Source organism: Euleptes europaea, chromosome 4 (genome assembly GCF_029931775.1).
Source record: "Euleptes europaea isolate rEulEur1 chromosome 4, rEulEur1.hap1, whole genome shotgun sequence".
Classification (NCBI taxonomy): domain Eukaryota; kingdom Metazoa; phylum Chordata; class Lepidosauria; order Squamata; family Sphaerodactylidae; genus Euleptes; species Euleptes europaea.
Window position 1 is genome coordinate 109317294 of NC_079315.1, and position 15981 is coordinate 109333274.

Consider the following 15981-nt stretch of genomic DNA (forward strand, 5'->3'; position numbering starts at 1 on the left):
ATATCCCCTCTCAGTCTTCTCCTTTTCAGGCTAAACATACCCAGCTCCTTCAACCTTTCCTCATAGGGCTTAGTCTCCAGGCTCCAGATCTTTGTGGCCCTCCTCTGGACACGTTCCAGCTTGTCTACATCCTTCTTAAGTTATGGTGTCCAAAACTGAACACAATACTTTAGGTGAGGTCTAACCCATCCTCATAAGGACATCTGCCTGTTGCCAGGAAAAATGGTTTTATGAAAAATATCCCCATGCAGCGAACTCACATGTTTTACATTAATACGAAAAATGCTATGTTCGCAAACAAATCAAATGTTTTAAAAGAAAACCCAACAACAACAACTAAGAGTTGTTCTGGTGTAGTGGTTAGAGTTTCGGACTAGGATCTGGGAGGCCGGGTTCGAATCCCCACTCATGTCATGGAAGCTTTCTGGGTGACCTCGGGGCAGTCACACAGATTCATCCCAAACCTACCTCACTGGGTTGTAGCGAGGATAAAATGGAACATAAGAAAAGCCATTCTGGATCAGACCAAGGTTCATCAAGTCCAGCAGTCTGTTCACTCAGTGGCCAACTAGGGGCCTCTTGGAAGCCCACAAACACGACAAATGCACCAGCATTGTCCTGCCTGTGTTCCACAGCACCTAATATATTCAGCATGATCCTCTGATCCTGGAGAGAATAGGTATGCATCATGACTAGTGTCCATTTTTACTAGTGAAGAATGATGTCAGTCAGTTTAGATCCCCAATTAGGAGAAAGGTAGGGTATAAATGAAATAAAGAAATAAATACATAAATTCAGGTGCACATATTTCCCCAATTATGAGTTCATTCATTATTGGATATGAGAAATTATTGTTGGTTCTCTTACCATCATAATGTAGTATTGAATATAATACTTAAAATTTAATTATTCAAACAAAGATAATGCTTGAGTTAATGCCAAAATTTTAACATCGTATTCATTCAAACTTGTTCTTGGGAACACATGCTGTAACATCACGTAAAGCTACATTATATATCCTCTTCAAGATTTAACAAGATCATTATATATCTTTCAAAAAAATCAATTGGCATTTAAGATACAAAGCACTCTTGATGAAAGGAAATTAAATTCCTTTGGGTAAAGCATTTCTCATGTCATAAAAATGCCTATTAGAAATAAACAAATTGTAATCCACCAATAAAAGCAAAACAAACTAAGTTCCATAGCTTGTTTGAAATGATTCCACAGACATGCATAATTCATTTTCTAGATGGATATTTTGGTCACATTTGACAGCTTTACTCATGGGTTCAAGAAAAAAAAAAGGTAGATCAGGGTGACATAACTAAACTTAATTCAAAATATTGACCTAAGATAAATGGCACTCCTATGTATTTAATTGTCACGAATATACTTGGATCCACCCTTGCGGACAAATAGAAAATTGAAAGAGGGTCTTGCATGAACCTATCGAAAGGACAACATGGCACCTGTCCCCAAAAAGCAGGCAGAATGCAAGGGATGGCCCCAACAATGCAGTGGTGGAAAGAGCCGTCAAGTCACAGCTGGCTTATGCAGACCCCGTAGGGTTTTCAAGGCAAGAGACATTCGGAGGTGGTTTGCCACTGCTTGCCTCCATGTGGGCTGAGAGAGTTCTGGGAGAACTGTGACCGGCCCAAGGTCACCCAGCAGGCTCCATGTGAAGGAGTGGGGAATCGAACCCGGTTCTCCAGGTTAGAGCTACTTAACCATTACACCACGCTGGCTCTCAACCCCCAGAAGTAGTCCCTTGTAAATGCAGTAAGAGGGGGGGAAGAAGAGCTTTCTACACACACTAGTCTTCACTAGATCAAGACCAGAAACTAAACTGCAAAAATGCTTTAACATCTACTGCAGATTCATCTCTATTCAAGGATTTTCTATTGAGATAGCTAAAGTTCAGAGCAGGTGCCTTGTCTGTATTGGCCACAGCTTTTAGAAGGCTCTGTAAGATTTTCTAAAGGAAATTTTACAGTGTATTTCGCAATACCGATCTTGTTTTGCAAATATCTGTTTTAGATATAGTTGGGCTTCACAACAGTCTTCGGTGCTATTTTTGTTATCAGTGAATCATGAAAAATGAGAAGGGATGGTGGAATTGAATGTGAAATCCTGTTTGAACTGACATCGAGAGCCAGTGTGATGTCATGGTTAAGAGTGGCAGACTCTAATCAGTTGAACCGGGTTGGTTTCCCCACTCCTCCACATGAAGCTTGCTGGGTGACCCTGGGCTATTCACAGTTCTCTCCGAACTCTCTCAGCCCCACCTATCCCACAAGGTGCCTGTTGTTAGGGGAGGAAGGAAAGGAGATTGCAAGCCAGTTTGATTCTCCTTAAAAGGCAGAGAAAGTCGGCATATAAAAACCAATTCTTCTTCGTCTAAGCATTCGTTAATGACATTCATTTTGAAGTTGTATGAACAAAAAAGTTGTTTTTATTTCAACAACAGCGGGTATGCAACATGCCAGCAGGGTGCGTATTACCAAGTTTAACAACATAAAGCTGACACCATGGACCCTACAGAGGCAGAAAAGTTCTTACGGTCCTAAGGACATGTTCATGGAGGAGAGGGCTATTCATGGCTACTAGTAAAAATGAATAACTAGTCATGATACACACCTATTCTCTCCAGGATCAGCGGAGCATGCCTGATATTAAGTGCTGCTGTGGAATGGAAGCAGGACAATGCTGCTGCAGTCGTCTTGCTTGTGAGCTTCCTAGAGGCACCTGGCTGGCCACTGTGTGAACAGACTGCCGGACTTGGTGGGCCTTGGTCTGATCCGGCAGGGCCTTTCTTAGGTTCTTATCAGCCATTCTTAAACTAGGTTAAACCCTCAGCGTGGTGACCGTTTCCCTCACTGCAGCATCACACCCTTACCTCCAAAGCGGCCGATTTCTCCAGGGGAACTTATATCTGTACTCTAGAGATCAGTTGTAATGCGAGATCTCAGTGCCCCACCTTGAGGTTGGCAACCATAGTCCTGCCTTGTGGTTCTGTATCTATTACTGTGTCACGCAACAGCTTTGTGCATGCATGCTTCTGTGGTGGTGGCAGGAAGTTATGGAAACATGTGTGTGCGATGCCAGCATACTGCCATGGGTTGCAGCATTTGCCAGTCCTCATTTGGCAAATATCATAGCTTGGCACATGGCTACAAACTTCTCCCTTTTTCACTCAAGCCAACATGAAAAATAAAAAAAGGTTTCTTCTCTGATGCCGATTAATATTTCAACAGGATTTTGTTTTTTTAGCAAGTTTTGGTCTGGCGACGGAAAACACTTACGTGATATCACGCTGTCCATGTACTGAGGTAAGTAAGGGGCCCACATGTCAATTGTTTCCTTTCTGCCCACCTGCTCGATCCTTCTGAGTTCTGCTAACAGCAAGGCCTGGGCGGCTTCTCGCACCTGCAAATCCAAGCAAAAACATGCCTTTGCCAAGAGCCTTTGTGTGCATTTGCGAAGAGCATTTGTGTGTTATCTTCAAATCCCAGTTATCTGTGCCGGGATGAGTTTTTAAAGAACATCTCCAATTCACAGGACTAAACAGCTTTACTAAATAACTTTTGAGGGGGGTGGTAAGGAAGTGATTTAAAGCCAACTGTTAGTTTGGCCACCAATGATGACTGACATGAACGCACATGAAGCTGGCTTATACTGAATCAGACCCTTGGTCCATTGAGGTCAGTATTATCTACTCATACTGACAGCAGCTCTCCGGGGTCTCTGGCAGAGGTTCTTTCACATCACCGGAGACGGCAAGAATTGAACCTGGGACCTTCTGCGTGTGTAGTGGTTAAGAGCGGCAGACTTTAATCCTGAGAACCAGGTTCAATTCCCCACTCCTCCACACGAGTGGCGGACTCTAATCTGGTGAACTGGATTTGTTTCCCCACTCCTCCACATGCAGCCTGCTGGGTGACCTTGGGCTACTCACGGTTCTCTCCAAACTCTCTCAGCCCCAACTACCTCACAAGGTGTCTGTTGCCGGCGGGGGGGGGGGGGGAGAAATTGTAAGTCGCTTTGAGACTCCTTTCGGTAGAGAAAAGCAGGGTATAAGAAACAATCCTTCTTCTTCGATGAACTGGCTTGCCCACCCTCTGCCATCCTGGATGGCCAGACTCAGAATTGGAAGGAGAGGAGCTTCAGCCACCCTGGTCCTCTTCCTTCCTTTCAAGCGAGCCCACCTTTGCTCTGTCTCACTCTACGGCCTGTGTGCTCCATCCAGCTTTTCCACTTTGGCCTGGCTTGGAAGCAACCCTTATATACCACCCTTGGCCCCAGCTGCGTGGTGTAGTGGTTAAGAGCGGTGGTTTGGAGCTGTGGACTCTGACCTGGAGAAGCCACTCCTCCACATGAGGGGCAGACGCTAATCTGGTGAACTGGATTTGTTTCCCCACTCCTACACAGGAAGCCAGCTGGGTGACCTTGGGCAAGTCACATTCCCTCAGCCCTACCTACCTCACAGGGTGTCTGTTGTGGGGAGGGGAGGGGAAAGTGATTGTAAGCCAGTTTGAGTCTCTCTAAAGTGGTAGAGAAAGTCGGCATATAAAAGCCAACTCTTCTTCTTCTACCTCTAGCCATAGTATAAAAGACTGCCAGAGCTCGCAACCATTCCAACCCTGTATGGAGTCACTGACTTCCAAAAAGTAAAAGGTATGAAGATCAGATATCCATTAATTGGGGTTAATTTTATGAAACAATGGGGTGTTTTTTTTCTTAAATAAAAAGTTTTCCACAGGAAAAATAAAGCACAGACGGATTTTTTTGATATGGAACTGCCATACACCCCCCTCCCCACCGGAAGCCCAGGCTCCTCCCCTGATGGATTTTGCCCCCACCCTCTACCGGAGTGGAAAAACTAGTCAGACCAGAATTCTCACCTGAGCCAATCTCTCCTTTTTAGGGGAAAAAGATCCTGGTTTGCTGAGCCCTGCGCAAACACCCTAGCTAATTCCCCATGTTAATCTGAACATATGTTTACCTGTTTTCAGAGGTGTGGCAATACCTACCTACCACCCAAGCTCTTAGAATGAGGAAGAAGAGTTGTTTTTTTTATATGCCAACTTTCTCTACCACTTAAGGGAGAATCAAACCAGCTTACAATTACCTTCCCTTCCCCTCCCCACAACAGACACCCTGTGAGGTAGGTGGGGCAGAGAGTGTGACTAGCCCAAGATCATCAGCTGGCTTCGTGTGTAGGCGTGGGGAAACAAATCCAGTTCACCAGATTAGCCTCTGCCGCTCATGTGGAGGAGTGGGGGAATCATACCCAGTTCTCCGGGTTAGACTCCACCGCTTCAAATCACTGCACTTAACCACTAAACTTCGCTGGATACAACAAGACTTCATCTACTGTATGTGCCACAGAACACCGCCCAGTAGTCCACCAAACCGGCAGCAAATTTTCAATGAAGCCGAGGAGCCGGTTCAAAAGTGTACTGTAAATGTCACAGGTCTGCTTCTCATATATTTCCTTTTAAAGCTGCACAATCAACATATTTTTTTTTTGCTACAACAGCACAGAGGCGATGTCAAGGCCAGACAATCATTTATCAAAAACAGGGGATGGCAACCTCATTTGCCGACTAGTGGAGTTGCGGTCAACAACTCGGCCGCCTCCCCCTAGGAACCAGCCCCGAGGAGACTCTGAGCTAAGGGCCATTTAATTTTTACTAGAATAAATTTGGTTCTTAAAAAACTGAATAAAAAACATGGATGTTGTCGCTGAATTTTTAACCTGGCATCATCTGCCAACTGAAGTGACTTTTAAAATGAAAATGTCACTAAAGGCAAACAACTAATTTTCATAAAAGGCAAATGACTAAAAGAAGAAAAAGAAGAAGACGAAGAAGATGAAGAAGACCTTGGGATTTCATATGCCGACTTTCTCTACTACTTAAGGAAGAATCAAACTGGCTTGCAATCACCTTCCCTTCCCCACAACAAACACCCTGTGAAGTAGGTGGGGCTGAGAGAGAGCTTTAAGAGAGCTGTGACTAGCCCAAGGTCACCCAGCTGGCTTCAGGTGGAGGAGCGGGGAAACCAACCCGGTTCACCAGATTAGCGTCCGCCGCGCATATGGAGGAGTGGGGGAATCGAACCTGGTTTCCAGATCAGAGTCCACCACTCCAATCCACTGCTCTTAAACATTACACCACGCTGGCTGGAACATGTGCATACACACACACACACACACATGTATATCCAAATCTTATGAACTGGTTACACAGTGAAGAAATAAAAGTCCCAGGGGAGTGATATAAAGGGCATGGCTCTCCATACATGCATTAAAAACACACACACACACAGAGAGAGAATATTTTAAAGTATTAAAAATAAATCTGCAACGGTTATTGAGCTGCCGAAGCATAAAAAGTAAATACGCTTTGAACAACTTAATCCAAATTGGTTGAAGTGGTCTGCAGATTGATGGAAAAGGGGGGCTTTTCATATTCCAGAGTACTTCCCCTCCCTGATGGAACAAGGATGACATCAAGTGGCCGGCAAGACACATCACACCCTTTCCATTAAATCCTGCTGTCTGAAGTCTGGTCGTCCCCTTTAACTACAATATACGGATGTCACACCAGGATGTTAACTCTCCATTTATTGCCAAACTGACCTGCAAATTGAACTGCATATACCTATATATAATTCCAACCTTTAAGCCAGAATTATATTACAATCTTTTTTCTTTTTCTTGGAACAATATATTCGATATAAAAATATCCCCCCCCACGTTGGCCAACAGATTCATTTTTCCCTCCCTCCACCTTCAATAAAAACGATACCTCCAAGCATCGATCCTGCCATCTACGAGCCAACATTTCAAGGAGAGGCGGTCTAAATTTATCCAGGCCCAGCAAGTCAGGAAGCATCACGCAGTGCATTGCGGCAAGCTGACTCCATCCTATTAAGACACAGGTTAAACATAGTTTCAGAGGGGGAGCCGTGTTGGTCTGCAGTTAGAACAGCTAGATTTGCATCCAGTAGCACCTTAAGAGACCCACAAAAATTTTGGGATATGAGATTTTGAGAGTCAAAGCTCCCTTTATCAGATACAAGTCGAAATGGAGATCCTTGAGTCCTCATACCCCAGTCGGAGGTAGAAGGGATTTTGCAAAGATGCAAAATTAACACCCCTCCCACCTGCTACTGGAATATAAGGGTCTTTTATGCATGGTTGTTTCACTCGCTGTCACTCCAACAACGACTTTGGGTCTTTGGATAATGCATGCCGTTTCTGATCATCAGAGGTCGCCTCGTTCTCCCTCTGCGTTTCCCCGCATTTCCCCCGTGTTTTCAAATTCAAGATAAAAACAGGTCCCTCAAAATGCAGACAAATGCAGGGGGAGAGCAAGGCAGTTTCTGATGGTCAGAATTGGCATGCATAATCAAAACATAGACCGAAAGTCGTTGGAGGGGTGACGGCGAGTGAAACAGCCATGCATATAAGACCGAGGACTCAAGGATCTCCATTCTGACTTGTATCTGATGATGGGAGTTTTGAAACCTCATACCCCAAAAATCTTGCTGGTCTCGAAGGTGCTACTGGTCTGGAGCCTAGTTTAAACATATAAACCGTCACAGAGGTAACTGAACACCATGCCATTCATCAGCATTCACAGTGTTTTGACTATCAGGCATAACCATGGTTCACTCACAAAGAACACGTATATTTCAGATTAAGGCTGCGCCCACGAAGTGAGGATTCTCCGTTTTGCATTCATCAGTACCGCGGCAAATGCAGAGGCATGCACGTTGGCATCAAAAGTTCCCACACGGGAGTTTTCTGTATACTTTCCTCTGCCTGCTGCCAAATTTCTTGAATCCCCTCCCCATCATGGCACTGGAGCGCCCCCCCCCCCGCAAATTGGTAATTGCTAGAGCTTTAAAAAAAAAAAAAAAAGCTCAAGAAGCCCTCCAGAGACAAGCGAGAAAGATAGCTAACAGAAGGAAAAGGGCACCAGCGTGGGTGGGACCTTGGAAAAAAGCTAGGTTTGGTTAAAAAAAAAAAAGCATAGAGAAGGTGCGGAAAGGACAATTAGAGCACAACATTGGGTGGATGCTCCAAAATTAACACCCCAGTTTGAAATCCAAAATGAAGAAAAGCTTACACATGGAGGCAGCCTTAAATAGGGTTGCTACTACTCTACACAATGTAAAGTTAAACTTACTGTAGCATGGATTTGCACCCTAATCTCTTGTCCTGACCATTAAATCGAATACATCGAAGTTTATGTTAACTGCATTTTTTATTATTATCTTATCATAATGTGTTGCCTCTTGCCTCGGCCTTTCCCCCCCTCATCTCCAAGAAAGGGTCACTGGCTGCTGGTTATAACTTTAGAATGCAAGCCTTTTGGACAAAATGGAACGAAGGAATGATTCCTTTATTCTTTAAAAAGAAAGAAAGAAGACTATACAGAAAGTGAGCAGTTCTGCAGACTCCAGGCAAACAAGCAAGCCACAAATGAAAAAAGTGGGCATGAAGTCAAGAAAATACTCCCGTTGCATCACTTTTTTCTCAATAATTATCTTTCTGATTTACGAACCCCAGCAAACAAAACCTTTACTGAGATCAAAAGAAAGCTGGTGGGACAAGAAGGGAAAGAGAGACTGTGTGCGAAGAGCTCTCAGATGAATATCAATACCTCTTTCTTCCTTGTATCTCCCTTGCTCATTTCCCAGTGATTTATAACAATACCAAAAAAAATCATATCTACTCTATAACCTTCAAGACAAGACCACATACTATCGGAATACTATTTAATATAACCACACATGCTCATATATATTGTATATAGAGATACCCTTTTTTAAACATGCTAGTGTCTCTCACTGCATTGGCTACAAGACTCATGTGTTATTTGAAAAAAACTTACCTCTTTCGTTTCGCTTCCATGAATTAATTAGCTTTCATGCTACAGCTTTATCACAACACAATTACGCAAAGAGATGAAAAACGCACAAAATGGCCGCAATCCTGTCCTACATTCAAAAGCCTATACGCCATGCCACACCCACACTATAGCGTAGCAAATAGGAAGCAATGCCCTCTGTGAGCAATATGAAGGCGCTGTAGGGTTGCCAGCTCCAGGTTGGGAAATACCTGGAGATTTGGGGGGGGGGCGGAGCCTGAGGAGGGCAGGGTTTAGGTAGCAGAGGAACTTCAATACCATAGAGTCCAGTGGCCAAAGTGGCCATTTTCTCCAGGTGAACTGATCTCTATCGGCTGGGGATCAGTTGTAATAGAGGGAGATCTCCAGCTAGCACCTGGAGGTTGGCAACCCTAAGGCACTGGCATGTCACTATGTGCAACAGAGACAGGCAACACACACTGGGAAGGGAGGTTAGAGCACAGCAAGTGGACTCTTGCCCCATGTATCTCAGGGGGACATGAAGAGGGGCAGCGATGGAGAACTATCTGCCCCAGCACTTGTGATCCAAGCGAATGGCGAATCGTTCTGCATATGGAATGCCATAGCAACAAGGCTGAAAAATAACTCCTAAGCGCTGGAATCAATTCTTTTTATAGAAAGAGTATCAGTTTTATTTAAGCCGAAGCCGTGAACAATAACATAAAAGTGACATGACTCTTAGGTACCGGCATCAATCTTTTGGACGCCCTGGCAACTGTGTTCCTAGGACTTTTCCAGCCTTGCTATCAACTACACCTACATGTAAGCAACTTGGGACGAAAACGCATGGTTGCTTTAGCCTCCTTTATTCCCTATTTCAGCCAAGATTCAGCCAGGATCAGATGTATGCATTTCGCTGAACATGCGTTTGATCCTGGCTGAATCCTGGCTGAAACAGGGAATAAAGGAGGCTAAAGAGACCATGAGTTTTCGCCCTTAGGTGCAGGATTGCAGCGGATACGGAAAGCTAAAACATGGACAACAGGCCACCAAAAACTCTGCAGGAAAAGAAAAACTCCCCCACAACTAATGAAACCAAGTACCAGCTTTTAACACCACACACAGCAATACACACACACACACACAATTTTAAAACAGTTTTAAAAGACAGTACAGAACCAAAAAGCAAAATAAAACACTGAGATGTTCACCAATAACAAGATAAAGAATTGGTTCCATACGGGAAATCGCTGTTAAATAACCCTAACTAATTTTATCTCATATGTTCTTGTGAAAAAAATTAAAATATACCTAATTCAGGCTTGTGCACATATTACCGTATATTCTTTTTCATAGTATTAGCAGACTGCAGCTAGAGCGGAGGCAAAAACTATTCATTTATATTTAGCAAAATACTTACGAAGGCAACCTTCTTCCACAATACAGGGTCCCAAACTGTGTAACAGATTCTGTTGCTTGCAAATATTTTTGTCTGTGCCAATGCAATGCCCCCCCCCCCTTTTCAACTTTTGGGACCTCCTTGCAAAAACATCCACTTACTTGTTTATAAAGGCTTTCTTTTCTCTCCCTAACACCCTCGTGTAAATAAATCTGATTCGCTACGTAGGGGCTGACATGCCATCCCACTCACTGTGAGATCCCCAATAGGGTGCAGCCACCCTGTAGCTAATCCATGAAGAACGCATGTAATGGAGAAAGATGGTACCACCACGGCAAGTGGAAATATGGCGGCCAAAGAGGTCGTTTAGGGGAAGAAACCCAAATATTTGCATAGCTTGAGGGGCACTGAGTTCACCTTCCCAAAATCTCGGTGTTGTTTTTTTTGAAAAATCGAAACTAGGGAACGTTCCACACAACTCTATAGTGGAGCAAATGCTGTCTGACCGTGAACCACTCTAGAAGTAGCCTGGACAGTTGCTTTATTCTAATGAGGGTTTTTTTTGTAGAGGCAGGCTTGCCGTTTTTCTATGAGCTAAATGAAGCCATTCTCCTTCAGCGTTGCAGCTGAGGGATATAATGCAATGTGTGCTGAAGCCATTAGACTAATTAGCGTTTCCTGTTGAAAAAAAGATTGTTCGTTTCTTGTGTAAAAGGAAAAACTGAATACACTGAACAGCAATCTCTTGTTGAATGAGAACAATTTGCACAAATAATTGAAAGCTTCTCCATAAATCATGGGCAGTAAAATATAGAAAAATGGCTGTAAACAGTGTGATCAACAATTACTTACAGCCCATCCCTGAGGATTGGGCTGAAAGTCTAGTGGAGGTGGCGTGACCCCCTGCCGGCGTAAGTGCCTCTTTTCACGGAACAAGATGCACTTACACTGGAAGCGGGGGCAGTTCCATCAGCGCCTGGGCACCGCAGAGCTGCACAGTGCTCCTCCGATGCCGCAGCCTCTCTGGGGCTTAAATCCCAGAAGAGAAATGTGGTGCCGGCATAGGGGGGGGCGGCGTTCCTAGGGGCGGAGCTGACAGTAGTCAGCTTCCTAAGCCCCTCCAGTCCGGGAACGCCCCCTCCAGCAACAGCGTTGCTGCGCCAGGTTTTTCTTGGCGCAGCATTGCTGTTGTCGATAGGGTTATTGCCCCCATTTTCAATTTTTTATTTTGTTAAAGGCCTTTTTTAGCCTTGCAGTGGCCGGGAAACCTCTTTGGAGGCGCCACAGTGGCACCTCGGCCATGCCATCCCTGGCCGCTGCAAGGCTTCCTTCCAATGAAGTAAATAATGCTAAGCGGATAAATGCACAGTTTTTATTCATTCGCAGATTATGCTGTTAGTCTTTGAAGTTGTCAAAAGTCATGATCTTGTAACAGACTGTAGACTAGTTAACAACGGGTACCATGAGCTTAGAAAAAAACTGAGCCCCACAACATAATGCACTCCCAAATGCTTTTTTTTTTTTTTTTTTTTGCTTATTTATTTTAGTGGTTCAAATTTTTATACCCTGCCTTTCTTCCTGGCTCAAGGCAGCTCTTCCTTCACAGTTAAAACGAGGTCAAACCCTTACACTGAAAAATATCTTTATAAGCAAGCCTATTTTTTCAGCAGAAAGGAAGGTACTGACTTAAGTTTCTTCTAGGACCCCAAATCATTCCACTTTGGGCACAAGTCTGTTTCGGATTGCACTGTAAATGCTCACATGTTGTGCAGTTTTAACAACTGCATAAACCTTAATTCAGCAAACGTGGGCATTTACGGTGCAATACGAAACAGACTTGTGCCCTAAGTCCATTTAAGCCAAAGGGCTTAGGAGGGTTAACTCTTTCTAGGACTGCACAGTTAGAGCTGCGGCTGCTGGCTCCCTCCCTCCCCCTCCTCAAGTTGAAAGTGGTTGGGGGGGGGGGAACCGTAAAGAACTTAAATATACATTTCTTTACCAGTAGGATAAGCTGTTTAAGTGACATATAGTCTTTCTGCCTTTTAAGTGATCTGGCCCAAAGGCAGAGGGAACAAATTAAAACTGATCATTAGTTCCAAGTAAAGGTTGCTAAGTGAAGCTTGTCTTAGTATTTGCAAAGTGGATGGATGCATAGATTAAGAGAGGCATGTAGCAATGACAGAGCGAGTTAGTCAAGAGAAAAAAAAGGCCAAGTAGACAGATAGAAACAGAGGTGAAGAATACCTTCATTTACTAAGAAACAGGTATGTAAAGGAGGAGCAGGGTCAGAGCCAGAGCGGTCAGCTTCCGTGCTAGCAGAAACAGCAGGAGCAACTTGAGTAGGAAAGAGAAATAAAGAGGATAATGAAGACAGGCGTTTCCAGAAGGAGGGGAAAAAAACCTTGTTAGTATTGCTAAATAATTAAAATAATAATAATAATAAAAGAACAGAGAATCTCTGGGACTATTTTAACTGGAACAATCGTCTCACAGTGACCTTCCAAGAAATGTGTCAGGGGCAGAAAAGTCAATTACAGAACCAAAAAGAGATAGAATTGTAGAATCATAGAGTTGGAAGGGACCGCCAGGGTAATCCAGTCCAACCCCCTGCACAATGCAGGATATTCACAACTACCTCCTCCCCCACACCCCCAGTGACCCCTATCCATGCCTAGAAGATGGCCAAGATGCCCTCCCTCTCATGATCTGCTCAAGGTCATAGAATCAGCACTGCTGACAGATGGCCACCTAGCCTCTGCTTAAAAACCTCCAGGGAAGGAGAGCTGACCACCTCCCAAGGAAGCCTGTTCCACTGAGGAACCCCTCTGACTGTTAGAAAGTTCTTCCTGATGTTTAGACAGAAACTCTTTTGATTTAATTTCAACCCGTTTGCTTACTTGGACCAGGAACACCCAAGCAATCCCGTTTTATACGGGGGGAGGAGTTGCAACCCTACTCACAGCTATGCTAGTGGAAATCAATGGAAAACGTGCCGCTTTGGCCACTATTGTGACTACCTTTAAAATTACCCACAACTACAATCTCAAAAACCTTAAATATGAATAACCGCCTCTCTACTCCAATGCCTCCCCCACCCCCAAGCAACTTAGCAGAACCTAATTTTGAATGTTTCAACCTTGGAAGCTTCTTTTAAGACGCTGGGCTGCGTTAAACCACCTTGAAAACTAATCTCCTAAAGGCCAAGTCGGGATTGATTTAATGTGCACCGTTCAACTACTTTTAGCGAGGAAGCCACTTAAAACTTAATTGCTCAAAATAGTTTTTGCCAAATTAAAATTTCTGCAGTTTTACGACGGGCCGTTTTCTGAATGGCGGCGGGGCCCTTATTTTTTTTAATGAGAAGGCCGTCCAGAGGCAGCCGTAAACTTTATCGTTTCACTAATGCTCCATGAATCAAATTATCATATGAAAGGACGGGCAGGCCTTATGGCACACACCATTCTACAACCAGAGGTCAACGGTAAGATTTAGAGGTCATTTGCTGCCACTTCCTTCTCCCGGAGAATTACCATATGTCATGCACAAGCATCTTCAAATTAATCCTCCTCCTTTATTCCGCTGCGGCGCAACAATAGGGTCAGGCTCCCTGAACAGATTAACCATTGTTTCCCGAATGGTATGTTTGGTTTTCATGCAGTGAACTTCTTCTGCCGCTCTAAGACATCTGCATCAAAATTACTTCTTCCGTGATGTCAACACAAACGCATCATGGTGGCACGCGCAAAGTGGTCAGGGGAACCGCCGTAAAACTAGATCACGCGTATTCCAAGATCTGTGTGTATTTCGTTTGGTTTTTTTTACTGGTGTTAGTGGGGTGAAACATTTGTACTGATAAATGAGGGACAACTGGAGAAATAGGGGAACAAAGAAACTCAAGCCTGAAAGTCAATACAAACCAAAGGGGTTGAGTTAAACAATATCTAATATAGCAGCCAATTGTTTAGCTCATCCCCTTTGGTTTCTACTGATAAAACGAGGGGCCTTTTCGAAAATACACACGTGGCCCCTCCGATGAAGTTGACTGTTACTTTGGCTTTGCTCCTTTGTGATGGGGGCAAGTGAGGGACAAGAATAGTCTCCCTGGCTGTCATTGTTTATACCAATCAGGGTAACCGAAAGTAACAGCTGGCTTGGTAGCTCAGTAGTACCAAGCTCTGGGGCAAGCTGAAAATAATAATCGCATGAGCTGATCGCTCCCAACCTCTCTCCGATGTGTGTTAACTGCGCTGCGAGCTGCGATGTTTTATAGCCGCAGAAATTCAAAACTCACAAGGAGAGATGATTCGAGTGTTGCTTATAGATGAAAATCCATAGGTTAGTTTGTGCAGCGGCCTGTAGAATCTGTCAGACACTGCTGAGAACATTGGTATACCAATAATTTTAATGGATAGTATATATAGTTTGCAACAATTGTGCAAATAACTTTTTCACTGTTTATATAAACCTGTGGATAGAGTGTAATACTAAGGGTTTCAGCGGTAAATTGTGAAGAGCTGTGCTGGTCTACAACTGTTCTTAGTAAAGATTGAGATTGAGATGATTTGAGAAACAGAGAGTTGTTGAGAAAACTCCTGAATTTAAAATGCCACCTAGGAAATGATACCTGGGAGGCACGGGGGATGGGGGGGGTGGAATCTAAGCTATCATCCTAGCCTTAATCAAATATTCAGCCCTACTGAAATGTCAGGTATTTGTTAATTAAGCGTGGTGTTGTGGTTAAAGCGTCAGACTGGGAGCTGGGAAACCCAGGTTCAAATCCCCACTATAAGCATGGAAACTTGCAGGGTGACCTCCAAGGAATATCAGGGCATGACGTGGAGGAGGGCAATGGCAAACCACCTCTGAACGTCTCTTGCCTTGAAAACCCTACAGGGTCGCCATAAGTCAGCTGTGAGTTGATGGCAAAAAAAACCCTTATTTTTATGACATTGAGTCACATTCAAACAACCAGCAACAGAAGGCCTCAGGGCTTCTCCTGCTTTTGCTTTTTACACCCAGCCTGGTGAAGAGTTCTGAGAAATCAAAAGCTTGTACATGTGTTGGGTAGAATTTCATTTGTTCGTGTTGTTATTTGGGTTGGTCTTACTAAAAAAAAAAATATTACACGGCTTTCACTGGAGTTTTTTCCTTGGAATAAAACTGAAATCTACACCCAGCAGGCTTCATGTGGAGGAGTGGGGAATCAAACCCTGTCCTCCAGATTAGAGTCTGCTGCTCTTAACCACTACATCACGTTGGCTCTCAATTACCATCTAGTTGACGGTAATTGTGAATGTGGCTCCTCCGTGACCCATGGAATGAGCACCTCCTTATGGCTGGAGCAAGGAGCTAGTGGTAAAGGGTTTACAAAGATGAAACATTTCTTTGTCCAAACCATCAGAATCACAAGGGAAAGTGGTCTAAAACTATCTTTAAAAGTTTCAGAAGAGAAAATAAAAGCCAACAATGTAAACTATCATTGGCCAAGTTAAGGATTCAGATGTTATTCCAGCCATGGTCCTTTTGAGGACTGTCATGGTCACTGTATTCAGAAAGATGCTTGGCAACTGACCAACCTCTGAATGCTAGAAATCGCAGCATTGGTAGGGTAAGTTATCTCAATGAGATTGAAATAGTTCGTTTTGAATTGGTGAACATTCCAACCGCCACCAATTTAGAAACAGAATGGAGACTTCA

The 15981-nt window shown here is 43.9% G+C and overlaps 1 protein-coding gene across 1 annotated transcript in view; it reads right to left on the reverse strand.

Annotated features, from left to right (window-relative positions):
- Positions 1–15981, reverse strand: part of WDR7 (WD repeat domain 7) — a 241548-nt gene that overhangs the window by 194171 nt on the left and 31396 nt on the right. The window contains exons 16-18 of the mRNA XM_056848181.1: positions 12529–12618; positions 6816–6934; positions 3306–3429 (exon numbers count right to left, since the gene is read on the reverse strand). Of these exons, the coding sequence (XP_056704159.1) occupies positions 3306–3429; positions 6816–6934; positions 12529–12618 (333 nt within the window). The remainder of the gene's footprint in view (positions 1–3305; positions 3430–6815; positions 6935–12528; positions 12619–15981) is intronic.